The 26,651-nt window shown below is 52.0% G+C and overlaps 2 protein-coding genes across 4 annotated transcripts in view; one reads left to right on the forward strand and one right to left on the reverse strand.

The window, feature by feature from the left end:
• The window catches only part of BRF1 (BRF1 RNA polymerase III transcription initiation factor subunit), an 80,944-nt gene that overhangs the window by 18,278 nt on the left and 36,015 nt on the right, over window positions 1-26,651 (reverse strand). For all 3 annotated transcript variants that reach the window (XM_049897664.1, XM_049897666.1, XM_049897665.1), the window contains exons 4-7: window positions 18,431-18,462; window positions 14,838-14,910; window positions 1,522-1,671; window positions 99-192 (exon numbers count right to left, since the gene is read on the reverse strand). In XM_049897664.1, the coding sequence (XP_049753621.1) occupies window positions 99-192; window positions 1,522-1,671; window positions 14,838-14,910; window positions 18,431-18,462 (349 nt within the window). The remainder of the gene's footprint in view (window positions 1-98; window positions 193-1,521; window positions 1,672-14,837; window positions 14,911-18,430; window positions 18,463-26,651) is intronic.
• Window positions 11,212-14,112, forward strand: BTBD6 (BTB domain containing 6). The gene is made up of 4 exons (XM_049897667.1): window positions 11,212-11,670; window positions 11,753-11,843; window positions 11,999-12,117; window positions 12,289-14,112. The coding sequence occupies exons 1-4, from the start codon at window positions 11,258-11,260 to the stop codon at window positions 13,319-13,321; spliced, it is 1,656 nt and encodes a 551-aa protein (XP_049753624.1). The 5' UTR covers window positions 11,212-11,257; the 3' UTR covers window positions 13,322-14,112.

Here is a 26,651-nt window from a genome sequence, read left to right on the forward strand (position 1 = left end):
CGTGGGCAGCAGCCACATACTGAAGTACCCGCCAGCATGCCTGACTACCCACAGACGACGCGCGTGCTCGGTTGTCCCCTCGGATGGAGGGTACCTACCTCTTGCGCAGCGTAGACTCACACACTTTGACCACACTGATGACCTCTTTGACAGTTCTCCGGAAGTCATGCATCCTGGCAGCAACCAGAAGGGCTGGAACGAACCAAGATGGGCTCAGTGACACTTGGCCATAGCCGCTGTAGCCGCACGGTGGTCATGGCCCGCCCTATACATAGAGGTCATGACCCTGAAGCTAAACCTGGCCTCGGTCTGCTGCCCACATGCCACCTGGTGCTGGACCCCAGAGCTGGTGGCCTGACCATGCAGTGCCCACACTTCTTTTAGGCAAGGATACCTGGGGGCCACAGAGGTGTCACGGCATACAATCGGAAGACTGCATCTGCGTGCTGCCTTGCACGTAATACACCCTGACTAAAAAGCCGTAACGAGTGCAGCCCCACACGCCCCACCTGAGAGCACGAGAACTGAAACAGACTTTTGGGAATTCTGTGTGACCCCTGAAAGCACAAGGAGGTGGCGTTCTGGTGACCGTGGTGAGTGACGCGTTCAAGATGGGAGCTAAGGGCTCAAAAAGGACAGGGCCGAGTCAGGAAGGAAAGAAGGTGGTGCCATCCCAGGGTGGCCAGAGGGTGCTTCTGTTTCCCAAAGAACAGCTACCTTAGCGAGCCGCTCAACCCTGCCCCGCCTGCTGCAAACCAGGTCTCAGGCAGAGAGAGTCCAGGGCAGCGTCAACCCTGACATCAGCTGCAGGTTGGAGCCCAGGCACTGCAGACAGGAGTGGAAAGTGTGGGGAGGGGACCCAGGGTTCAGGAGAAATGGCCCAGCTGACAGGTATGCCCGACCAGCAGCACAAGGAGGCAGGAGGGCTGTGTGCATGGGTAAGGGCAGCAGGGGCTGAGAGCCACAGAGCAGTACTCTCCCTCTCATTGGGCTGGGCGGAGTGCCCCAGAAGCCAGGATGGGTCCCAGGGGCAAACAGAAAACCTTGTGAAGTGGGGAGTCGCTAGCCACTGGGAGCAGCACCCCAGGGCCAGGCAGGGATGCCCACCATGCCACTCGAGCCACTCAGCCTCTGTCCCTGTCCTCAGGCCAAGGAGGCCCAGAGGGGAGAGAGTCCAGAGGGCAGAGAGACCAGGGGCCACAGGAGGCCAGGGCCTGCAGGTTCTGCCTGCTGACCAGCAAGGCTGAGTCTGCAACCTGCTATGAAATGAGGCCAAACTACCCAACAACGGCCGAGGGAGTGAGGGGTTGTTAAGTCTACAGAGAGTAAGGATGGCACCAAGCTCTGGGGGAGTGCGGTGTTACTGTGCAAATCTCCGCTGTGTGTCTGGGGATTTTCCTGGCTGTCCACCCTCCAGCCCCATGGGCCAATCTGCCCTGCCTGCAACATCGCGGTGCCCCTCCCCGTCCTGCGCCATACCTGCGCCGCAGAGCCCGAAGGGGCACCGTCCCTGAGCCATACCTGCACCGCAGAGCCCCGAGGGGCGCCGGCCCGTGTGCATCCAATCCCTCTTCATGCGCTGCAGCAGCCGCAGGGCCGTCATGGACACCTCATGGTTCTTCTCCCCAAACTCCAGCAGGTGGGCGAAGCGTGGGATGTACAGGCAGGGGTCTGTGGCACACGCTGAGCTCAGTGCAGCTGGCCCAGCAGCGCCCCCACGGCAGGCCGGCGCAACTCCCAACCCCATCTGGGGACCCTCCTGCCTGTCCCCCGTGCACGGCCCGTGTCCTCTTTCCTCCCGTGGCCTGGACCCCTGCCCCTTGGCCAGAGTGGTTGCAGACAGTGTGCCCAGTGCTCCCACCATTGGGTAGGCAGGTGGTGCAGCGCCATGGTGGCCTCCGTCCCTCACGCAGGCCTCCCGCCGCCCTCTGGGAGCACGGAGAGGGCTTTACACTGCCAGGCCTGTGCGTGGCTGTCAGGGACATGCTGCCCATGGCGCCCATCACATTTCAGGTTGTTTCCTTAGGGTATGCGTCCTAGAAGTGGAATTACCAAGAAAGAGCATGGATGGGGTAGGTTCCAGACGCAAGAACATAAACAAGCCCTCTCACACCAGCTGGGCAGTTCACATCAGCTCACTCCCACACACGTGGGGAAGACGGCCCGCTCAGCACCTGCAGCTGGGCAGTTCACATCAGCTCACTCCCACACACGTGGGGAAGACGGCCCGCTCAGCACCTGCACCCAGTGCTGCATGTTGCTACTGTGGGGGCAACCACGGACCAGAGCACACGTGTGCATGCATGCACGCACACACACACACTCACATGCATGCATATCTGCACTCACACACACGCTCACATGCGTGCACTTTCACGCACAGCACTCACATACACACACTGACATGCGTGCAGTCTCTCTCACACTCACAAACATACCTGCATTCACACACGCACTCGCTCCCACACATGCTCACATGAATGCACTTCCACACACGTGCACAGCACTCACATACACACACACTCACACACGCACACATCTTGTTGACTAATTCTGCATTTCACAGTTTACCAGTGAGGTTAAACTTATTCACATGTTTACTTCCTATTATTTCCCCTCCTATGACATGTCAGCAGTTCAGATCCACCAGGCGCTCCTTGGAAACTCCATGGGGCAGTTCTACTGTGTCCTATAGGGTCACTAGGAGTTGGAATCGACTCGATGGCAGTGGGTTTGGTTTTGGTTTATGGTATGTCAGCTTATCTTTTTTCTTTTTGTCTACTGCCATGTGTGTGTTTTGGTAAATAAATCTGTATTTCTTACTAAGGAAAAATGAATCTGAGTGTTAACGTCACAACTCTACTCATTTCAACTAAAATATTTAAAATAAAGGGTCGGTACGCACATGCGCGCGCGCACACACACACACTCTCTGACCCTTATCGAGTGTCTTCTCTATGCCTGGCGCCATGCTAGGTGCTGGGGCTGCTTTATGGAGCTGACAGCCTGGTGGGGTGACAGAGGTCCACCCTGGAGGAGACAGGCTGGGGTGGGGGCAGCAAGGAATGGTGATGGAGGGACACCAGCGAGTAGTAGGGCCACAGGAAGGGAGGGACTTCTCAGCTCCTGTAACCCCCTCCCCAACAACCTGCTCAGAGGTGAGGAAGATGCTGCAGATGTCCGCCAGCACCCGACACCCTCCCCTTTTGGCTCTCAGCCCCCTTGCATCATCCTAAATGACTGGGGTCTGGCCTGGGACTCCACGAGGTCCTACCGGCATTCCTGTCCACCTCAGCCCACCTGAAGGACACAGAGAAGGGTTCTGAGGCCCCTGAAGGCAGGCGAGGTGCCGAGGGGCTGCGCGGGCCAAGCAACACTGTCCTGCACTGAGCCCGGCGGCTGCACTGTGAGGAGCAACGCCCCAGGACTGCATCAGCCGCCTGCCCACACTGGCCAAGTGGGCAGCTATCACTCAACCTCCAGGCCACGCGACTAGGACACGGTGGGGCCAGGCTCGAGTCCGGCTGGTCTGGACAATAGCCTACTCCTCATGATAAAAACTCTCAGCAAAAATAGAAAAAAAAGGGAGGAATACACGGGGTCACTGTACCAAAAAAAACTGGTCCATGTTCAACCATTTCAGGAGGCGGCATGTGATCAAGAACTGATGGTGCTGAAGGATGGAGCTGAAGGTGCACTGAAGGCCTTGGTGAGAAACAAGGCTCCAGAAATCGACAGGACACCAATTCAGAGTTGTTTTTTTATTTTTCGTTGTACTTTAGGTGCAAGTTTACAGCTCAAGTTAATCTCTCATACAAAACTTTACACACATACTGTCACGTAACACCAGCAGCAGTCCCCATGACAACACACTCTCCTTTTCCACTCTGGGTTTCCCGTCTCCATCCAACCAGTTCCTGTCCCTTCTCATCCTGCCTCCGGAAAGGAGCCGCTCATCTGGTCTTCTGCACCTTCTTGAACTAAGGAGCGCACCCTTCAGGAGTCTTATGTTTTATATAGTCCAGTCAAACTTTGTCTGAAGAGTGGTCTTCAGAAATGTTTTTAGTTCTAGGTTAACATAGTGTCCAGGGCCATGTTTTTGGGGGGTTCCTCCAGTCTCAGTCAGACCATTAAGACCAAAAAGACCATGGTCTTTTTACTGAATTTGAATTCTGTTCCACATTTTCTTCCCACTCCATCAGGGACTTTCTGTTGTGTTCCCTGTCAGGGTGGTCACTGGTGGTAGCCAGGCACCATCTAGTTCTTCTGGTCTCAGGCTGATGGAGTCTCGGTTTATGTGGCCCTTTTGTCTCTTGGGCTCATATTTTCCTTGTGTCTTTGGTGTTCTTCATTCTCGTTTCCTCCAGGTGGGCTGGGATCAATTGATGTATCTTAGATAGCCACTCACAACCTTTTAAGACCCCAGACGCCACTCACCAAAGTGGGATGCAGGACGTTTTCTTAATAAACTTTGTTATGCCAACTGACCCAGATGTTCCCCTGAAACCATGGTCCTCAGGCCTCCGGCCTTGCTACTCTGTCCCTTGAAGTATCTGCTTGTATCCAGGAAACTTCTTAGCTCTTGGTTTAGTCCAGTTGACCTCCTCTGTACTGTGTTGTCCTTCCCTTCACCCAAGATGATTCCTGGCTACTGTCTAGTTACTGAATTTCCCTCTCCCTCACTTCCCCACCCCCATAACTACACCAAAGAATGTTTTCTGTGTTTAAACCTTTTCTTGAATTCTTGTAATAGTGGTCTCCTACAATATCTGTCCTTTTGCGACTCGCTAATTTCACTCTGCATAATGCCCTCCACATTCATCCATGCTGTGGTGTTCCGCAGATTCTTCATTGTTCTTTATCACTGTGCGGTATTCCATTGTAGGTATATACCATAATTTATCCATTTATCTGTTGATGGACACCTAAGTTGTTGCCATCTTTTTGCTACTGCGACCATGGGTGTGCATATATGTCTATTCATGCGATGGTTCTTACTTCTCTAGAATATATTCCAAGGAGTGGGATTGCTGTGCCGCATAGTACTTCTGTTTCTAGCATTTTAAGGAAGCGCCAAATCCATTTCCAAAGTGGTTGTGCCATTTTACATTTCTACCAGCAGTGCGTAAGTGTTCCAGTCTCTCTACAGGCTCTCCAACATTTATTATTTTGTGGTTTTTGGATTAGTGCCAGACTTGTTGGGGTGAGATGGTATCTCACTGTAGTTTTGATATGGATTTCTCTAATGGCTAACAATCATGAGCATTTCCTTATGTATCTGAATGTCATCTTTGGTGAAATACCTGTTCATATTCTCTGCTCGTTTTTTAATTGGGTTGTCTTTTTGTTGTTGAGGTGTTGCAGTGTCTTGCAGATTTTAGAGATTAGACCCTTGTTGGATATGCCATAGCCAAAAATTTTTTCCCAGTCTGTATGTCTTTTTTTTACTCTTCCGGTGATGTCCTTTGACGAGCATAAGTGTTTGACCTTTAGAAGCTCCCAGTTATCTAGTTTCTCTTCTGGTATTTATGCACTGTTGGTTGTGGTTTGTATTCTGTTTATGCCATGTATTAGGGCTCCCAGCGTTGTCCCTCTTTTTTCTTCCATGATCTTTATTGTTTTAGATTTTATATTTAGGTCTTTGATCCATTTTGAGTTAGTTTTTACACGTGGTGTGAGAGATATGGGTCTTGTTTCATTTTTTTGCAGACGGATATCTAGTTACACCATTGGTTAGGGGGGCTGTCTTTTCCCCATTTAATGGATTTTGGGCCTTTGTCAAATATCAGCTTCTCACCGGTGGATGTCTTTACATCTGGGTTCTCAACTCTGTTCCACTGGTCTGTATATCTGTTGTTGTACCAGTACCAGGCTGTTCTGACTACGGTGGCAGTATAATAGGTTCTAAAATCAGGTAGTGTGAGAGCTCCCAACTTGTTCTTCTTTTTCAATAGTGCTTTACTTATCTGGGACCTCTTCCATATGAAGTTGGTGATTTGTTTCTCTGTCTCATTAAAAAATATTGTTGGAATTTGGATGGGACTTGTATCTATAGGTTGCTTCGGGTAGGAATAACATTTTCACCATGTTGAGTGTTCCTGTCCATGACCATGGTATGTTTTTCCACTTACGTAGGTCTCTTTTGGTCTCTCACAGTCCTGTCTTACAGTTTTTATCGTATAGGTCTTTTACATCTCTGATCAGATTCATTCCTAAGTATTTTATCTTCTTGGGGGCTACTGTAAATGGTATTGACTTGGTGATTTCCTTTTCAAACTTCTCTTTGTTGGTGTAGAGGAAGTGAACTGATTTTTGTATATTTATCACGTATTCTGATACTTTGCTGAAATCTTCTATTAGATCCAGTGGTTTTCTTGCGGATTCTTTGGGGTTTTCTGTGCATAAGATCTTATCATCTGCAAATAGGGATACTTTTACTTCTTCATTACTGATGTGGACGCCCTTTATTTCTTTTTCTAGCCTAGCTGTGCTGACTAGGGCCTCCAGCACAATGTTGAATAAAAGTGGTGATAAAGGGCATCCTTGTCTGGTTCCTGTTCTCAGGGGGGATCCTTTCAGACTCTCGCCAATATAGTCGATTTGATTCCTATGTAATCCATCTCGTGAGGTCCGCATGTATAGTCACCTTTATGTAACACTGGAGGTGCTCACTTGTCTATGCCAGGAAATTTAAGACAGCTATTTGCCCAATCTACTAAAAGAGATCCATATTTGTGCCCACTCCACCAAAGGAAAGTTATCCAACAGAATGCAAAAATTATAAAACCATGTCATTAATATCACATGCTAGTAAAACTCAGCTGATGATATTTCCGAGACTTCTGTAGTCATTCATCAACAGGGAACTGCTAGAAATCCAAGCCAGGTTCAGAAGAGGATGTAGAACCAGGGATATCACTGCTGAAGTCAGATGGATCTTTCTGAAAGCAGAGACTACCAGAACGATGTTTACCTGTGTTTTACTGACTATCGAAAGGGTCTTAACAAATTATGGAACCCGTACATAGACCAAGAGGCAGTTGTTCAAAGAGAACAAGTAGATACAGCGTGGTTTAAAATCAGAAAAAGTGTGCACCAGGGCTGTATCCTTTTACCATATTTATTCAATCCATATGCTGAGCAAAAAATCCAAGAAGCTCGATTCTATGAAGAACAAAGCATCGGAACTGGAGCAAGACTAATTAACAACCTGCAATATGCAAATAACACAACCTTGCTTGCTGATGAAAGATTACAGCCTTCAGTATGGATTATACTTTAACATAAAGAAAAAAATCCTCACAACTGCATCAATACGCAACATCGTGATAAATGGAAAAAATACTGAAATTGTCAAGAATTTCATTTTACTTGGATCCAAGAAATCAAATGACTATTGCACTGGACAAATGTGCTGCAAACGGCCTCTTTAAAATCTTAAAAAGCAAAGGTGTCACCCTGAGGACTAACGTGCACCCAACCCATGCCATGGTATCTTCAATTGCCTTATGTGCATGCAAAAGGTGGACGATGAAAAAGGAAGACTGAAGAAGAATTGATGCATTTCAATTACGGTGTTGGATAGGAATACTGAATATTATCATACACTGCTAGAAAAACAAACAAATCTGTGTTGGAAGACATACAACCAGAACATTCCTCAGAAGGGTGGATAGTGAGACTTTGTCTTACTTACTTTGGACGTGTTACCAGGAAGGACCAATCCCTGGAGAAGGACATCATGCTTGGCAGAGGGTTAGTTAAAAAAGAGGAAGACCCTGAACGAGATGGACTGACGTGGTGGCTGCAGAAATGGGCTAAACATACCTACTGTTGCGAGGATGGTGCAGAATCGGAAACCCTGGTGGCGTAGGGGTTAAGTGCCACGGCTGATAACCAAAAAGTCAGCAGTTCAAATCCACCAGGCACTCCTTGGAAACCCTGTGAGGCCGTTCTACTCTGTCCTGTAGGGTCACTATGAGTCAGAGTTGACTGGATGGCAGTGGGTTTGGTTTTTTTTTTTTTTTGATGCAGAATCAGCCAACGCTTTGTTCCAGTATCTGTAAGGTCTCTAGGAGCGAACCAACTCGACATCACTGAATAATAACATACCCAAGAGCGGAGTTTCTGGGTACCTGTTTGTGCTCGGCTTCAGCAGACACTGTCAGAGAGCTTTGCAAAGTGTCTGTGCCAAGTTGTGAGCCCATGCAAACTGTGGAAGTTCTAGATGCGCCACACCCTGGTCAAGGCAGCCAGCATCGGCCTTAAGTTTAGCTACTTTCAGGGGCTCGGTGATGCCCCATCTCCTGGATGATCAATGATGCGAAAACTCTTCAGATGCTTACTGCCCATGTGAATGGTGTCTGTTCACATCTTTCACCCATTTATCAAAAACTGGCTTGTCGAGCCTTTTCCTTTCTCATTTGCAATTCTTTATATCAATTTGAGATATAAATTCTTTGCTGAAAAGAAAGCAAATATCTTCTGAAAGGGATTTTCTCTAGGGAAACATTTACTAAATGGAGCAGGCCTACTAAACAGACCAATAATCATGGAAAGAACTAAAAGCTTGTGTTTTGATTTCTAGACCAAGGTGGGGAGACCCAGTGATGAAATCGCTGAGCTGTTGGGCTACATTTTGCACATGTTTCTCTAGGAAAGTTCTGAAGAAGGGAAGCACAGGAGAAACACTGGGGACCATTTACATGCCTTGAATGAGAAGCCCCTTCTCAAAGCAAAGGCTCTAGGGCTGGAAGGGTGAGTCCAGCCTAGGCGGCACGATAACTGTGTGGCCTCGGCAGAGGATGCAACCTCTGGGGCTGTTTCCTCGTCTGTAAAATCAGGAGCCAATGACACAGATTAATTTTTGAATGTTGAGCCAGGATTGCATTTCTGGGATAAATCCCACACAATAATGATGAATTAACCTTTTTATAAACTGTTGAATCTGATCTGCTAATTAAAAATGTTTACACCTCTATGCATGAAAGATACTTGTCTATAGGTCACTTTCCTTATAATGTTTTTGTCTCGTTTTGGTATGCGTACTTTAACACACATCGCAACAGTAGAAAAAAATCAGTTTCTCTCTGGGGAAAAATAAAATCAAGAGTGAGTCCGGTGCCACCTGCCTCCCAGGATTAGTGTGAGGATGACGACAGCCTGTGCTGAGAACGGTGCATGGCCTGGAATTGTCCGTTCAGCGGTAGCTGCGACCACCCCCAGACACAAGATGAGACACAGCACCTGACCAGAAAAAACCATGACCAACATCAGAGACAGACGTGGAGCAGTGCCCACTGGGAGCTCAGAGTCTAGGGCTGGGTGCCCGGAACCAAATTCTGACTTTTCCATCTGCCAGCTGTGTGATCTTAAACAAGTACTAACCTCTCTGTGCCTGTTTCCTCATGGAAAAAAGTGAGAGAGTAAGAACTCCTACCTCATCCGGGTGGATATACGTAAAGCCCTCAGCACAGGGTGGTAAGTGCTATTGACGACTGCTAGCTTCTGGTAACTGCAATAATCTGAACTATGAAGTGCACTCCAAAAAATCAATTAGAAAAGGACCATCAGCAATCCAATAAAAAACAGTAAAGGGTATAAATGCCTGTCAGGAAAAATCACAAATGATCAATACACACAGGAGACGTGCTCTACTATGTTCAGAGTTCAAGAAACGCAAACTACAACAACGAGGCACGGTTTTTCATATACTAACGCCGACTAACAAAGCCAACCTGGGGTGCTGATGAGGGAAACATGAGCCCTCAGGAGCTTCCCAGGGTAGAACCGCACTGTGTGGTGTGACCCCTACAGCAAAAACGGCGCTCCTCAAACCCAGCATTTCACGGCCCCTAAGTTGTCCCAGGAAACCCTGGTGCTTAGTGGTTAAGTGCTACGGCTGCTAACCAAAGGGTCGGCGGTTCAAATTCGCCAGGCGCTCCTTGGAAACTCCATGGGGCAGTTCTACTCTGTCCTATAAGATCGCTGTGAGTCGGAATCGACTCGACGGCACTGGGTTTGGTTTGGGTTAAGTTGTCCCACAAAACCCCACTCGTTTCCAGGGGAAGAGCGCCCACCGCCTGTGGGAGACTCCGCGGCTTTAAAAACCACCCGGTGGCTCGGCAAGAGAGGCGGCCTGAAGGGTAACACGGCGGGACCCCACTGTGCCCCACGACCCTCCTCCACATCAAGGCGATCCAGGCGGGACGACGGCAACAATCCCACGAATCGCCACCAAGCTGCTAACAGCAATCTTCTTTAAAAAGGAACGGAGTCGCCCCCCTGCACTACGCTCCCTAAACGCTCGCGCTTCTGGGGAACCTGTCATTTTTCTGAAAACAGATGTGAAACAAGAGGAGCAAAGCACTGAGCGCGCAGGAGAGGAAAACAGCCTTTACGGGCTACGAGCGCGCCTGCCGGGGCCCCCAGCCGGGACAGACCCCCAGAGCCCGCAGCTGTCCCACACGCCCCCCGCCGGCCCCAGCACCCAGGGCCGGACCGCGCGTCCGCGGGAACCGACCACCCACTCCGGGCTTCTGCGGGCCGGGCATTGCGTCATCGGCGCGGGGCGGAGCCGCGGCGGGGGCGGGGTCACGGCCAGGGGGCGGGGCCAAGCGGGACGGGGCCGCGGGCAGGGCCCAGGCCAGGCGGGGGCGGAGCCGGGGGCGGGGCGGGGCGTGCGCCGTGACGTGCCCCGACGCGCAGTGACGCGCGGCCGCCTTGGTGAGCAGAAGCCGCTGGTGGGCGTGCGGGCGTGCGGGGTGGGCAGGGGCGAGGGCGGAGCCGCGGGCGGGGGCGGAACCGGGGCGGGGCGTGCGTCGTGACGTGTCCCGACGCGCACTGACGCGCGGCCGCCTTGGTGAGCAGAAGGCGCCTGTGGGCGGGCAGGCGGGCGGGGGCGGGGCCGCGGGCGGGGGCGGGGCCGGGGGCGGAGCCGGCCGGGCGTGCGCCGTGACGTGCCCCGACGCGCAATGACGCGCGGCCGCCTTGGTGAGCAGAAGGCGCCGGTGGGCGTGCGGGCGGGCGGGGGCGGAGCTGCGGCCGGGGGCGGAGCCGGGGCGGAGCCGGCCGGGGCGTGCGCCGTGACGAGGCCCGACGCGCAGTGACGCGCGGCCGCCGCGGCGAGTGGAAGCCGCCGGCGGGCGCGCGGGCGTGCGGGCGGACGGCGCCCCCTGCGGCCGAGCTCCGGGCGCCGGCGGCGGGCCGGGCAGGCGGGCGGGGCGGCGCGGAGGTGAGCAGCCCGCCCGCCGCGCCCATGCTGCTGCCCCTGGCCTGCCTGCACGGCCGCGTCGCGCAGTGCCTCACCTCCCTCCTTCTGCTTCCAGAGCCGCTCCCGAAGCCCCGGCGCGGGGCAGGGGCGCGCGGGGCAGAGGCGCGCGGGGCAGGGGCGCCGACATGCGCTGAGGCCGCCCCCGCCGCGCCGCCCGCGAAGATGGCCGCGGAGCTCTACCCCCGCGCCGCCGCCCCGACCGCCACCGACATCGCCAACAGCAACGCCGCCGGCCCCGCCGCCGCCGCCGCCGCCGCCGCCGCGGGCAGGAAGGGAGGCCCGCGCTGCCCGCCCTGCGCCCCGGCCCCGCCGCCGCCGCCCGCGCCCGCGCCGCCCGCCCTCAACAACAACTTGGAGAGCCCCAACTGGCAGTCCTTCCACCCGACCCTGCGCGAGAGGTGAGCCCGGGCCCGCCCCGTCCCCGGCGCCCGGCCGCCGCCCGCCGCGCGCAGACCCGAGCCCTGTGTCCGCCCTTTGCAGGAACGCGCTCATGTTCAACAACGAGCTCATGGCCGACGTCCACTTCGTCGTGGGGCCGCTGGGGGCGGCCAGGAGGGTGCCCGCCCACAAGGTTGGTAGCGAGGCTCGGTCCTCCGCGCTCCCCCGGCCACCTGCCACCTCCCCGGTGTCCGCCCTCCTCCGACACAGCCCCGCTCCGTGCCCGCCCTGCGGCCGGCCGCATGGGCGAGGGCGCCGGGCCCCTAGCACCCTCTTTTCTGTCCACAGTACGTGCTGGCCGTGGGCAGTTCCGTCTTCTATGCCATGTTTTATGGGGACCTTGCAGAAGTCAAGTCGGAGATTCACATACCAGACGTGGAGCCGGCAGCTTTTCTCATCTTGTTAAAGTAAGTCTGTCTGTATTTGGGAAGGGGGTTCCTTCCTGCCCTGGTGCCACCACGCAGCATCTAGCAGCCTCTGTCCGAAGGGACAAAAGGAGCTAGTGGCTCTTCCCCCTAGTCCCAGGAGCCATCCAGACCTCTGTTCAGGGCCTCTGACCCCAGCCCTTATTTGCCTAGGTACATGTACAGTGATGAAATCGATCTGGAAGCCGATACGGTGCTGGCCACTCTTTATGCTGCCAAGAAGTACATCGTTCCTGCCCTTGCCAAAGCCTGTGTCAACTTTCTGGAGACAAGTCTGGAAGCAAAAAATGCCTGTGTCCTGCTCTCCCAGAGCCGGCTGTTTGAGGAGCCCGAGCTGACCCAGCGCTGTTGGGAGGTCATCGATGCACAGGCTGAGATGGCGCTGCGGTCTGAAGGTTTCTGTGAGATTGACCGGCAGACACTGGAAATCATTGTGACACGGGAGGCCCTCAACACCAAGGAGGCGGTGGTCTTCGAGGCCGTCCTGAACTGGGCCGAGGCGGAGTGCAAGAGGCAAGGCCTGCCAGTCACCCCACGGAACAAGAGGCACGTTTTGGGACGAGCCCTCTACCTAGTCCGAATTCCCACCATGACCCTGGAAGAATTTGCCAACGGCGCAGCCCAGTCAGACATCCTAACACTAGAGGAGACCCACAACATCTTTCTCTGGTACACAGCTGCCAAGAAGCCCCCCCTGGAGTTCCCCCTGACCAAGAGGAAGGGCCTCGCCCCACAGAGGTGCCACCGATTCCAGTCCTCCGCCTACCGCAGCAACCAGTGGCGGTACCGGGGGCGGTGCGACAGTATCCAGTTTGCGGTAGACAGGAGGGTGTTTGTTGCTGGGTTGGGGCTATACGGGTCGAGCTCTGGGAAAGCTGAGTACAGCGTGAAAATCGAACTGAAGCGGCTAGGGGTCGTCCTGGCACAGAATCTGACTAAGTTTGTCTCCGACGGCTCTAGTAACACCTTCCCTGTCTGGTTTGAGCACCCGGTCCAGGTCGAGCAGGACACTTTCTACACCGTGAGCGCAGTCCTGGACGGCAGTGAGCTCAGCTACTTTGGGCAGGAAGGGATGACGGAGGTGCAGTGTGGGAAGGTGACCTTCCAGTTCCAGTGCTCCTCTGACAGCACCAATGGGACCGGGGTCCAGGGCGGGCAGATCCCGGAGCTCATCTTCTACGCCTGAGACACCAGGGCTGCCAGTGGGCATGGTGCACTGCGAATGGGCATGCAGAAGGTGGTGCTGCTTGCCCCTTTTCTCCAGCACGTTGCCCAAGTAAGTGTGGCATAAGTGTGGGTGCTTGGCGCCTGGTGCACACTTACTCCTGAGCTGGCAGGCTCGTGGACCCTAATGGCTTCACTCACTTCCTATCTCTTTTGTACCTAGACAGCTGTAGCCGTGAACTGTGAAATAGAAAGCTTTTCCATACGGCCAGAGCCTTGTGTTGCTGAGTCTGTGGCTGAGTCTCTGTGGGCCTCACAGGTGTCTGTTGTACAGTGGGGTGTGCGTCTCAGGCAGAGGGCAGCCTTTGGGGTACAAGGCAGGCCCTGTTCCCCTCCCAGTAGCACCCACATAACCTGCTCCAAGGGATTTGCCATCCTCCCACCCTGCTGGATTTTAAATAGTATCTTCAGACTGTTGTCCAAAACGGTGGGGGAGTCGGTTAAAGCTGTCCGTCTATTTAAGTGGGTTTTCATAATAAAGTTCTAATAAAACAATAGCCACGTGTAGATAAATGAGTACAGAAGTGTTAAGTTGGGTATTCTATTTCTCATATAACTGAGAAGATGAAGATTGCTCTCTACCATCACTAGAAGAAACTCTAAACCACTAGGCAATGCTAAGTGGTAGACAGAATACATCCCGGGGAGCCATCTGTTCCCGCCCGTCGTCCTGTCTGCCCAGCGTCTGCTCTCCACCAGCAGGCAGGCTGGGCTCACCTCTGTTCTGGGTCTGCTGGCTAGAACGCTCTACTCTGTAGAGCATCACAGTGGCTTAAAGCCCCACTGCAGGAGTGCCACTGGGCTGCTGCTCCAGAGTAGAGCTGACTCTGATGGCTCATACCCTGCCCCCTAACCCCCGCGCTGTGCACAGTGGCTTTGTTCCTGGAAAGCCTCTGCTTGACCCTTGAGGAGGGGACAGTGCTGCTTTGCACAGGGATGTGGCCTCAGGAATTGGGCAGGGCTGTTGTGTAGGGCCCAGCCCGGTATCCCTCTGCTGTGACTGCCCTCCCTGTGATGCTGTGCCACCTTGCAGCCCCCTCCCCTCCTTCATGATGACCAAATGACCCACCGTCCCTGCACCTGGGAGCAGTTCCGCTGGTGACCTGAGCCACCCACCTAGGCCCCACATGCTGCCCTAACTCAAGGAAATATACTTCTAGACTCACGGGCAGAGCAGGCAGGAGCCTCTCTAAGCAGGTGTGAACACTCATCCCCTCCTTTGTAAAGCTCAGCTCAGCCTCAGGTGTGGCCTGGGGAGCGCCATGTGCAGGAGCCACCCTGCCCCCACTTCCACACTCCACAGCTGCTTGATACACGCCCACCCGCAGGACGTCCACCCGCAGGGTACATGCTGCACCCGAAACAGCCGCTGTCCTACTGACCTTTCAGGAGGCTTTTCTTACCTGAGAAGTCCTGCACGCTCACCTGCTCTCCTCCCACCCCTGAAAGAACACCTGGCAGTCTGGCCACCCACATACCTATTGCTGGTGCGTTGATGCAGAGCTCTCTCGCCAGGAGCAGGAATGTCTTCCCCAGCACGTAAACGTTCACCTGAGAGGAAGACATGACAACCGACAATGGTATTTATGTTTAAGGAAATGTTCTTATTTTTCTTTCTTAAAATACGTATCTGATTGTTTACTCTTTAACAAATCCAAAGCCCCAGACCTCAGTGAGCGTGCACAGCTGAGTTTCAGGGCTGTGCTGGCCTCAGCCTCCCCAAGTTCTCTGCCCAGCGTCCTGTAGAAGACAGGCCCCAAGTGTCCTGTAGGACACATGGTGGGCTTCCATCAGAATTAACAGTTCTCACACCCAGTCACGCTCCTGCCACACCTCCTCTGCCCTTTCATCCACCCCAGCTGCCACTTTCAGTCCTGACGGGCCACCTGCAATACTCGAACCCAGGCTTCAGCCCCTGCTGCACCTGGCACAGATTTCCTCTTGGCCCTCTTCACGTAAGCCTCCATGACCCTTCTCTGCCTCCCCACTGCCTGGGGCAGTCCCCAGAGCACTGAGGAGCCTGCTATCCCTGACTCAGTAGCCTCCGTCTGCTCCCTCCCTGGCCCTAGCCTGCTGGGCTGTAGGCAGCACAGACAAGGTCAGGACTGGGAGGGGCAGCCTCAAGGGCTAGCAGATCCTCAGGGAGACAATGGCAGCTTAGGTGTACAGGTGTTGGTGCAGACCCCAGTCAGGAGCACCACGGCAGCTGGTGAGGGGCTTTTCACCACCGACCAGGGCAGCTGGCGAGGCCCATCAGCGGACTCTGGCGAACAGAAGGTGTGGAAGTGGTGGGAAGGGGCCTCCAAGTGGACAGGGGAATGGAAGGGGCCATTGGACAGGGTGGCTAGAGGCAGTGACGTGGGAGGCATAGGTTCCCACCCAACCCTGTGCCGAGGGCCTGTGTGTCCCTGCCTCAGCCTGGGACGGCCCCACCTCTTGTTTACCTGCTGGCTGTCACCTTGTCCTCACCCCAGGCTCACCTAAGCCCAAGGGGCTACACTGCTTTTCCCTGAGACTCACAGACATGGTGGCCCTGCCTCCCAGCCTCCCTTGCCTCACCTGACCAAGTCCAGTCCATGGCCTCCTGGACGAGGGCCCTGGCCTGGCACCCACACAGGCCACAGAGAAGACGTGCAGGGGCAGCCATCAGAGCTGGTGCTCATGCCATCCACACTGCGGTGTCCCAGGACGTGACACCCCTCCCAGACAGTGCACAGAGGAACCTGCTGACTCCAGGAGGCTGGGGCACTATGCAGTGGTACAAGTTCGGTGTGATAGGTGGGAGGGGGTCCTTGGGTGGCACCACGTTAGGTCGGACTGCCTGCCCAGCTTATCCGCTGTCCACCCCATCTGGCTAGGCCTCTATATCTCCTCCGAGATACTTCCTGAAAGCTCCACAAGGAGCCCTCCATCATTACGGCCCTGGCTTATGGGTCGTGCCTTCTGAAGGAATTCTGGCCTCTCACAGCACAGTTCCTGGAGTCTAGGAGCCCTGGGGCCTCAGGAGGACCAAGTCCCCTAGGCCTGCCTGCCAAAGTGCATGTGTGCACATGTACATCAGTGTGCACATGCGTGCGTGTTTGTGTGCATGTACCTGTACACGCGTGGGTGTGTAAATGTGTGCGTATGAGTGCGTATGCGCATCCGTGTGTCTGTGCACATGTAAGAGCGTGCAGTGACACAGCACTTGTGCCAGCTTCTCACTGGGCTCCGTGTCTTGGCCATTCTAGCCTGATCCCTCCATTCAGACTAGAGCAAAACCACTCAGCTGCTGCGAGGAGGTCGCTTCTGCTGCCCCCCACCCTCACAAGACAGGGCGCCCCTGGCCTGCCCGGCACATCAAACTTCACACTAACGAGTCGGACACAGAACAGCTTTGTGAGCGTGCACCTGGGGGCTGCATGAAAGGGTTCTCTAATCAAAACTGAGAAATAAAAAGGCTGTGCGTTTAACGTGCACGCAGCTATTTCCAGAAATGCTAATGCGTCTTAGTATCACTAATTTACTGGTTAGAGACAGTAACACTGACACGCCTGGCGCAGAGACTCACGATCTGTGTCGTGCAGCCTCAGTGAGGGTGGCTGGCGAAGGCTAGGCGTCTGCAGCCCTGCCTGTTCCCCTCCTGGGACGGGAGGAAATACCAGAGCAAGCTCCTCGCCCTCCTGAGCAGGGCCCAGCAACTTGTGGAGCCACTGGCTTGTCCCCAGCCTTCTCCTGTCTTCACTGTGAAGCCACCCAGGCTGGAAACGAGGTCTCCTGGCCCTGCCCTGACCCAAGCCCTGGAGCATTCCAAAATGTGGTCACTGGATTCTCACAATTCCAATAGGTTATTTTTAGCTTGGCTACAGAGTATTTCAGCAAGCGCTTCTGAGAGATGCCATTTAAAAAGACAGCTGGGAGAACAAAAATACAAGGCACAGTCTGCTTGCGACAGAAGTGTAACTGCTGGTGGCTACCAGAGGCAGCATGGCGCACACGCCCCACCCACAAGCAGGGTTCTGGACCAAGTCTCTCTGGGTCTGAAATCCATGAGAGACCTGTGTGCACCTTCACGCTGTGTCATGTTAGTTTTCAATGGCCAAGCTGTTACTGCAGGCTGGGCCTCCCCAAGACTGCAGGCCCAGACCCCAACTTGCCCACCGCACAGCCACCGTAGCCACCGGGGGCACACTTGGCTCATCGTGGTACTCCCTGATGCAGCTCACCCGCGTCTGCCCGGCAGGCGTCCCCCTGTGGTGGGCACCACCGTGTTCAGTCGTTGGGGGCGGGAGACTCCACAGAAAGGTACTTTCTCCTGGTACCAGAAATAAGTTTCTCTAAACAGACTACAAATGAAGTATTTTATAGTACTTTAAAATGCATACATCTGAATCCAATATTTTCTTTTAAAGCCTCTCCCTTGACTAGAACAACTGTGCATTTGGGCCTCTCAGCTTGTCCACAGCTGGGAAATTCTGGCCCACCAGGAACACCTCAGCCCTGTATTTCCATTGGCAGCAAACCGCCCCCCACCCCATGTGCCAGTTTTAAAACAGGCCTCTGCCTGGGCAGTTCTGCTACGCTAGCAAGCCCCTCTAACTTGACTGAGGCTCTGCCCTGGGACAAGCAGGCTGGCACCCATCATGCACAGATGTGGCTGTCCCCCGTGCCCTCAGGCCCTCATGGTGTGGGGGTAGCATGTCTCCACCCTCCTGCAGTGTGTGGACATGTCTGTCCCATGCACCCTCAGGGCCCCCGTGGTATAACAATGTATCTGTCTCCACCCTCCTGCAGTGTACAGACGTCTGTCCCCTGTGTCCTCAGGCCCCCACAGTGTAAGGGTGTGTCTCTCCCCTGTGCCCTCAGGCTTCCGTGGCATGTGGATCTGTCTGTCCCCACCCTCCTACAAAGTACAGATGTCTGTCCCCTGTGCCCTCAGGCCCCCATGATGTATGAACATGTCTGTCCCCTGCGCCCTCAGGGCCCCGTGATGTAAGGACATGTCTGTCCCCACCCTCCTGCAATGTGTGGACATATCTGGGCCCTGCAGTATGAGGGCGTGTTTGTCCTCAAGCTGAGAAATCAGGTGTACCTGGAGCAGATCACTGAGGTCCAGGAGCATGTCTGGAGCAGGAGTCAAGGAGCACCGCAGCAGGTGGAAGCACAAGTCACCCGGACACTCTAAAGAAGCAGCAACGGCACAACCAGCGAGCAGGGCCTTCGGGTTTGCTAAGTCCAAGTCCAGCAACTGGTCATGACTGAGAGTAAGGCAGCAGCGCCAGGCTGACCAGAACCCCCCGTGCCCCCGTGCCAGGGGAGGGAGACCTCTGTGAACCCCTGACCAGGACAAGAGGGAAAAGGAACGCGGGGTTTTTCAGCCCAGGCCTGGAGAGGAAGCCCTGCCTACACGAGCGGCATCTCTGCAATCAGGGCCACCACCACGAGGAGTCTTGTGTGGGCTGACCCCACAGGGAAATAGGTGGACGCACTCAGTCTCAGTCTATGAGTCTCCTGGGACAGAAGATATACGTGAGCATGGGCCCTCCCCCACACAGGGCCCACGGTCTCCTGGGCAGACGGAGGGACACACAGACACTGGGGCACCCTGGCAGATACCACGCACAGTGCTGTCACTCCAGGGAACAGCCATTGGGATGCTGGCATGGGACCAGGCCTCTTTTGAGCAGATGCATAAACAGTACTGAGAAGATGTCCTACCCGACTCAAGGCTCTGATGGTGTAAAAAAAAAAAAACGGTGTACGTGAGCAAAAAGATAAAGCACAGGCAGTGACGGAAGCAACTTGTCAGGTGACCTTAAGATCAGTGCCATCCAAGGCTCTGCTGTGGCCTCAGCTGGTCACTAGTAGAGACAGCTCGGTGGTGCTGATTACAAGTCCCAGACCACGTGCCCAGGGGAAAACCCCAGGGATTCAGACACATCACAGAGGAAGAAAGCTCCAGAGTACTACGGTCTTACACAAACCCCAGACGTCTCCAACGTGGGCATTGAGGGGTGAACGCAGGCACATTTTCCCTCAGCCTTTAAGGAGCTTCACCCACGCTGAAGGGCAATGATGTGAGACAGGCCACACCACAACAGAGACCAACACACCAGGCAGGGCTGCAGCGGGGAGAGCAGTGGGACCAAACAGTGAGGGGCTATGGCAGGGATCTAGGAGCAGGAGCAGACCAGGAGTAGGGGGGAGCTGCAGGGAGAAGGGGAAGGCAGGCCAGGAGGGGGGGCCTGCAGGGAGATGGGGAGGGCAGGCCAGGAGGGGGGGCGTGCAGGGAGATGGAGAGGGCAGACCAAGGAGGGACTGTAGGGAGATGGGAGGGCAGGCCAGGAGGGGGGGCTGCAGGGAGACGGGGAGGGCAGGCCGGGGGGGTGCTGCAGGGAAATGGGGAGGGCAGGCCAGGAGGGGTGGCGTGCAGGGAGATGGGGAGGGCAGGCCAGGAGGGGGGCCTGCAGGGAGATGGGGAGGGCAGGCCAGGAGGGGGGGCCTGCAGGGAGATGGAGAGGGCAGGCCGGGGGAGGGGGCTGCAGGGAGATGGGGAGGGCAGGCCGGGGAGGGGGCTGCAGGGAGATGGGGACGGCAGGCCAGGAGGTAGGGGCTGCAAGGAGACGGGGAGGGCCGGCCGGGGCGGGGGCGTGCAGGGAGATGTGGAGGGCAGGCCAGGAGGGGGGTGCTGCAGGGAGATGGGGAGGGCAGGCCAGGAGGGGGGCTGCAGGGAGATGGGGAGGGAGGCCAAGGGGGGGAGCTGCAGGCAGATGCGGAGGGGAGGCCAGGAGCGGGGGCGGGGGGCAGGCCAAGGAGGGTGCTGCAGGGAAACAGGAGCAAAGGCAGCACTAAAGGTATGAGCATAAATAATGATCCAGAAAAAAGACAAACCACAGAAAACATTAACAAAGCTACAAGTTTGTTCTTTGTAAAGATCTGCAAAATTGACCAACCCTTGCTAGACTGATTGAGGCAACAGGGGAACAGAAATGAGCAGTAATGGCTGTAGACCCTGTAACATCACACGGATAATGAGCCAAGAGCATGAAAAACTTCATGCAAACAAACCTGACAACTTCTACAAAGCAGACATATTCCTTGAAAAATACAATTTGTCAAAACTAACATAAAAGAATCTGAGTAGTCTGTATCTATCAAGAGAATTAAATTTAACCAAATACTTTCCTACAGAAAAACTCCAGCTTATGTGGTATCCCTGGTGAATTCTACCAACATTTAAGGAAGAAATGACTATGGTTTTCACTTTCAGAAAACAACATCAACTCATTTTATGAGGCACACATTATCCTGATACAAACCCCACCAAAGACATTACGTAAAGATGAACCCTGGACCAATGTCCCTTAGGAACACAGACGCGAAATCTTCTAAACGCACTAGCTGACGCGATGCATTGATACAGAAAAAGGGTCAAGTTGTGAGGAAACAGGCTGATCCCACGAGTGCAGGTTTGGTTTAACAAGCGAAATTTAATCCATATAACTCACTATTATGAACAGAACAAAGGGGAAAAAACCAGTATGGTAATTACTGTAAGATGCAGAAAAAGCACCTGACAAACATCTAACACCCATTTATGATAAAAACACTCAACAAACTGGGCACAGACAGAAGCTTGCTCAATCTGATAAAGGACAACTACAAACAACCCACAGCTCACATCCTACTGAGTGGTGCGATGGCAAATGCTTTCCCCCAAGATTGGGGACAAGGCAAAGATACACCCAGTCTCACCGCTTGTACTAGATATCCTAACAAATGCAATAAGGCAAGAAAAAGAAAACAAAAAGGATAAAGATTAGAAAGGAAGTAGTATAACTGTCTCTATTTACAGACAACATTATTGTTCTCATAGGAGATGCTAAGGAATCCCCAAAACAACTACTAGAACCAGCAAGTGCATTTAGCAAGGTCACAGGACACAAAGCTAATATACAAAAATCAATTGTATTTTACATTTTTATATATTAGCAGCAAAAGACATAACACAATTCCATTTACAATATCATCAAAAAATATAAAACAGACATATGTTTAATAAAATTGGTATAATACCTGTATATTAAAAGCTACAGAACATTACTGACAGAATTTTTAAAAGAGCTAAATAAATAGATACACGTGCCATTTTATTAACTGGAAGACTCCATGTTGATGACAATGCCCCCAAATCTACAGAATCAATGCAACCCAAAGCTAAAATTTATACAGAAATGCAAAGGACCTAAAATATGCAGAGCAATCTTGAAAAGGCGGCAAAGCTGGAGGACTCACACAGCTGCTTTCAAGGCTTACTACCCAGCTACAGTCATCAACGCAAGGCAGCGGTGGCACAAGGAACCACAAGAGCACGGCAGGGAGCAGAAGAGAGAGCCCAGTGCGTCCTGCACATACAGTCATTTGTCACTTGATTTTTACAAAGGTGCCAAGCCAAGCCAATGTGGAGGAAGGTCTTTTCGATGGTGCTGGAGCAACTGGATATCCATATGGGGAAAAAAGTTAAAATCTATCAAAATTAATTTGAGCTGGATCATAGACCCAAAGGTAAAAGTTCAATTGTAAAGCTCTTAGAGAAGAAAACATAGGAGAATATCTTGGTCTCTTGGGCATGGGTGAAACTTTATTAGACAGGACACCAGACGGCAACAGCCATAAAATAAAAGGTTGGTAAATTAGATGTCATCAAAACTAAATCTAATTAAGACAATAATAATAATATGATTAGGCAAGCCACAAACTGGGAGAAAATATCTGCAAAACATCTGACAGAGAACTAGCATCCATGATATATGCAGAACTCTTAAAACTCAATGATAAAAAGATAAACTACCCAATTTTAAAAATGGGCGAAAGTTTCAAACGGATGCTTCACAAAGGAAGGTAAACAGCCCATTAGCACGTGACAAAGCACTCAACATCAACAGTTATCACAGAAATGCAAATTACACTGTCACAGCACCACATACCCACAACATCACCAAACGCTGGCAAGGATACAGAACGACCAGAACCCTTATAACCTGCTGGTGCTACAACCACTTTGGGAAAAGGCCTGGCAACTTCTCATAAAGCTAAACGTACGCCCACTCCATCACTCAGCAATTCCACTTCTAAGTAGTCACCAAGAGAAATGAAAGCACCTGTCCACCAAAGACCTGTATGAGGTTGTTCTCAGCAGCTGTATTCCCAAGAGCCCCAACCTGAAAACATCCAAGTGGCCATCAGTAGAAAATCTGTAGTTTAACTGTCACGTATTCACACAACGGAGTACTACTGCTCAGCACACACAATAACATGGATGATCTCCAAAGCATGCTAAGCGCACACACTGTACTCCATTTATGTAGTTCCAGGACAGGCAGGAGCTATCTCCAGCGGTTGTCTCTGTGGGTAGGGGCGGCACGAGGAGCTTTACGGAGGGACGGTGACGTTCTGTCTTGGGAGGGAATGGGTTGCACAGGCTGTGCTTTTGTTAGAGCCCATCCGAGGCACACTTATCATTTGTGCATTTTACTATACGTCATTTTTACCTCGAAAGGAGAAAAGAACTGTAAGCAGATATTGAAACCTGGTGGTGGCGGGAGTGCATGCATGTATGCGTATTTGAAATGCACCAAAAACTAAGGTGGCTGAGCGGGGCAAGGCAGGTGGGGAGAGGGAAGATCTAGGGCACAGCAAAGACCACCATGTGCTGACGGCACACTTGGGGAGGGGGGGTGTATGGTGTCCACTGTACAATTCTTTCACCTTATGTAGTGTTTGAGAATTTTCAGGATAAAATACTCGGGGAAAACTATGTATATTTTAAAAAAGAAACTGGAATTAGATTTTTTTAATTAAGGTCGAAGTCTACAACAGACCATACGTTGGTGTGTTGTTGCTGTTAACTGCTGTCAAGCCAGCCCCCAGCTCGTGCCAACCCCACGCACAACGGAACACAAAGCTGCCCAGTCCTACACCATCCCTGCCATGGGCTGCGGATCAGACCATTATGACTGATCTCTGGGGTTTTCACTGGCTGATTTCAGAAGCAGATCACCGATCTTTTTTCCTAATCCGTCTTAGTCTGGAAGCTCCACTGGGAGTTCAGTACCACAGCAACATGCAATCCACTGGACATTGCCTGAACTGTCTCAGGGAACACGGGATTATTTTCAAGCCTTGAGAGCTAGTGTAGGGTGTTTTGCTGACTTACTTGGTGCCTGTTATCCCTTCTGACCCTCCAATTTCTGTCATTTGTAATGGAGAGGTTTAACTTGTACTTTGAAAGCAGGTAACTTGTATTCTAGATTTCACAGATTAAGAGGAATTTTGCCCCAGGAGATTCTGGACTTGGAGTTTTTTAAGACTTTTGCTATGATATGATGGGGTGAACATGTTTTACATGTGGCAAGGACATGAATTTTGGGGGGCCACAGGGTGAAAAGTTATGGATTGAATTATGTCCCCACAAAACGTGTGTCAACTTGGCTAGGCCATGATTCTCAGTATTGTTTGGCTGTACACCATTTTTTGATCTGATGTGATTATCCTTTGTGTTGTAAATCCTAACCTCTAAAATGTGAACGAGGCAGGATTAAAGGCAGTTATGTCAATGAAACAGGACTCAATCTACAACATTAGGTTGTACCTTGAGTCAATCTCTCTTGAGATATAAAAGAGAAAAGTGAGCAAAATTTAATTGCATGTGATAGTGACGATATTCTTCAGTAATTTTCGCACTGTTTTGGCCTTAACAACCAGAAATTTATTTTCTCACAGTTAAGAGCCCTCAAAGTCTGAACTCAGAGCACCAGCTCACAGGGAAGGCTTTCTCTCTGTCAGCTCTGGAGGAAGGTCCGTGTCGATCAGGACGGCCTCTTCTCAACCACAGACAGGCCCCTCTCTGGCCCTTGGCCCCTCGGCCCAGCCTCTGCCCTGCTGGGGCAAGTGTTACGAAGCTCCTTGGATTCCCAGAGAAGTGCCTAGAGGCAACCCGCTGCACCAGAAAGCCTCCTGCCCAAAGACACTCAGCTCTTTCTCGTCCCATGGGTTGGATCCCGTGCCATCTCATGCCCGTCTCCTGGTTCTGCTGCCATTTCTCTGCTGCTGCTTCTTGCTGTCTTGCGCCATCTCTGGTGTCATAGCTCTCCCTCTGTGTCTACTGGTTCTAGGAGGTTGTCAGCCCAGGGACCCCAGGTCCAAAGGACACAATCTGCTCCCATCTCTTCTTCTTGGTGGTATTGAGGTCCCTATCTCTGCTTTTTTGTTGTTGTTCTTCTTTATTTTTATCGTATTTTAGATAAAGGTTTATGGAGCAAGTTAATACAGATATTGTTTTCTGACACTGGTTGCCACCCCCACAACGTGTCAACACTCTCCCCTTCTCGACCTTGGGTTCCCCATCACCAGGTTTCCTGTCCTCTCTTGCCTTCTTGCCCTTGCCCTGGCCTCGTGTGCCCATTTAGTCTCATTTTGGTTTTATGGGTCTGTCTAATCTTTAGCTGAAGGGTAGGTAAACCTCTGGAGTGACTTCAGTACTGACTTAATAGGGAGTGCAGGGGCCATACTCTCTGGCCTTTTTTGTGGGTGTGAGTCAGAATTTTGTTCTACATTTTTCTCCTGCTCTGTACAGGGCCCTCTATTGTGATCCCTGTCAGAGCTGTCAGTGGTGGTAGCCAGTCACCACCTAGTTGTGTTGGACACAGTCTGGTGGAGGCTGTGGTACTTGTAGTCCATTAGACCTTTAGACTAATTTTTCCCTTGTCTTTGGTTTTCTTCATTCTCTCTTGCTCCAGATGGGGTGAGACCAGTGTAGTATCTCAGATGGCAGCTTGCAAGCTTTTAAGACCAGAGACACTACTCACCAAAGTAGGGTGTAGAACATTTTCTTTATAAACTATGTTATGCCAGTTGAGCTTGATGTTGCCTGAGACCATGGACCCCAGCCCTCAGCCCACTAATTCGGTCCCTCAGCGAGTCTGCATGCGTCTATGGAGCTTCCGTGACCCTGCCTTGGACAAGTTGTGCTGGCATCCTCAGTACTGTGTACAGTCTTACCCTTCACCAAAGTTATCACTTACCTATCGTCTATTTAGTGTTTTTCCATTCTCACCCCTCCCGTCCCTCATAACCATCAAAGATTGTTTCTTTTTGTATGTAAACCTTTGCATGAGTTTTTATAATAGTGGTCTCAAACACTATTTGTCCTTCTGTGATTGACTTATTTCACTCAGCATAATACCCTGCAGATTCATCCACGTTGTGAGATGTTTCACAGGTTCATCATTGTTCCTTGTCATTGCGTAGTATTCCATTGTGTGCATGTAGCTTAGCGTGTTTATCCATTCATCTGTTGAGGGGCACTTAGATTGTTTCCATCTTTTTGCTACTGTGAATAGTACTACAATGAACATGGGTGTGTATATATCTGTCTGTGTGGCAGATCTTATTTCTTTAGGATTTATTCTTAAGAGTGGGATTGCTGGATCATATGGCATTTCTATTTCCAGCTTTTTAAGGAAGCGCCATATCATTTTCCAAAATGGTTGTACCATTTTGCATTTCCACCACCAGCAGTGCATAAGAATTCCAATCTCCCCGCAGCCTCTCCAACATTTTTTATTTTGGTTTTTTTTTTTTTTTTTTTAGTTGGTGCCGGTAATGTCGAAGTGAGACTGTGAGACCGTGAGACCGTATCTCATCGTAGTTTTGATTTGCATTTCTCTAATGAGACCGCAAGGATTTCCTCATGTGTCTGTTAGCCACCTGAATGCCTTCTTTGGGGAAGTGTCTGTTCATATCCTTTGCCCATTCTTTAATTGGATTATTTGTCTTTTTGTTGTAGAGGTCTTGGATTTTCCTATAGATTTTAGAAGATTAGACCTCTGTCAGATTTGTCATAGCCAAAATTATTTTCCTAGTCTATAGGTTCGCTTTTTACTCTTTTGGCTAAATGTTTAATTTTTAAAAGATCCCAGCTATCTAGCTTACCTTCTGGTGTTTGTGTGTTGTTAGTTATGGTTTGTACCTTGTTAATGTCGTGTATTAGAGCCTCCGGTGTTGACCCTAGTTTTTATTCAATGATCTTTACAGTTTTGGGTTTTGTATTTAGGTCTCTGATCCGTTTTCAGTCAGTTTTTGTGTATGCTGTGAGGTACGGGTCCCGCTTCCTTTTTTTTGCAGACAGACGTCCAGTTTTCAGTCAGTTTTTGTGTATGCTGTGAGGTACAGGTCCTGCTTCATTTTTTTTGCAGACAGACGTCCAGTTTTGGCAGCACCATCTGTTAAAAAGACTGTCTTCTACCCGTCTC

Source organism: Elephas maximus, chromosome 10 (assembly GCF_024166365.1).
Source record: "Elephas maximus indicus isolate mEleMax1 chromosome 10, mEleMax1 primary haplotype, whole genome shotgun sequence".
NCBI classification, from domain to species: domain Eukaryota; kingdom Metazoa; phylum Chordata; class Mammalia; order Proboscidea; family Elephantidae; genus Elephas; species Elephas maximus.

Excerpts from the sequence above, each read along its gene's own strand:
- BTBD6 (XM_049897667.1), top strand. The coding sequence starts at position 11,258 with ATGCTGCTGCCCCTGGCCTGCCTGCACGGCCGCGTCGCGCAGTGCCTC. Across the intron at positions 11,671-11,752 it reads CACCCGACCCTGCGCGAGAG|GAACGCGCTCATGTTCAACA; the intron begins GTGAGCCCGGGC and ends CGCCCTTTGCAG. Across the intron at positions 12,118-12,288 it reads GCTTTTCTCATCTTGTTAAA|GTACATGTACAGTGATGAAA; the intron begins GTAAGTCTGTCT and ends TTATTTGCCTAG.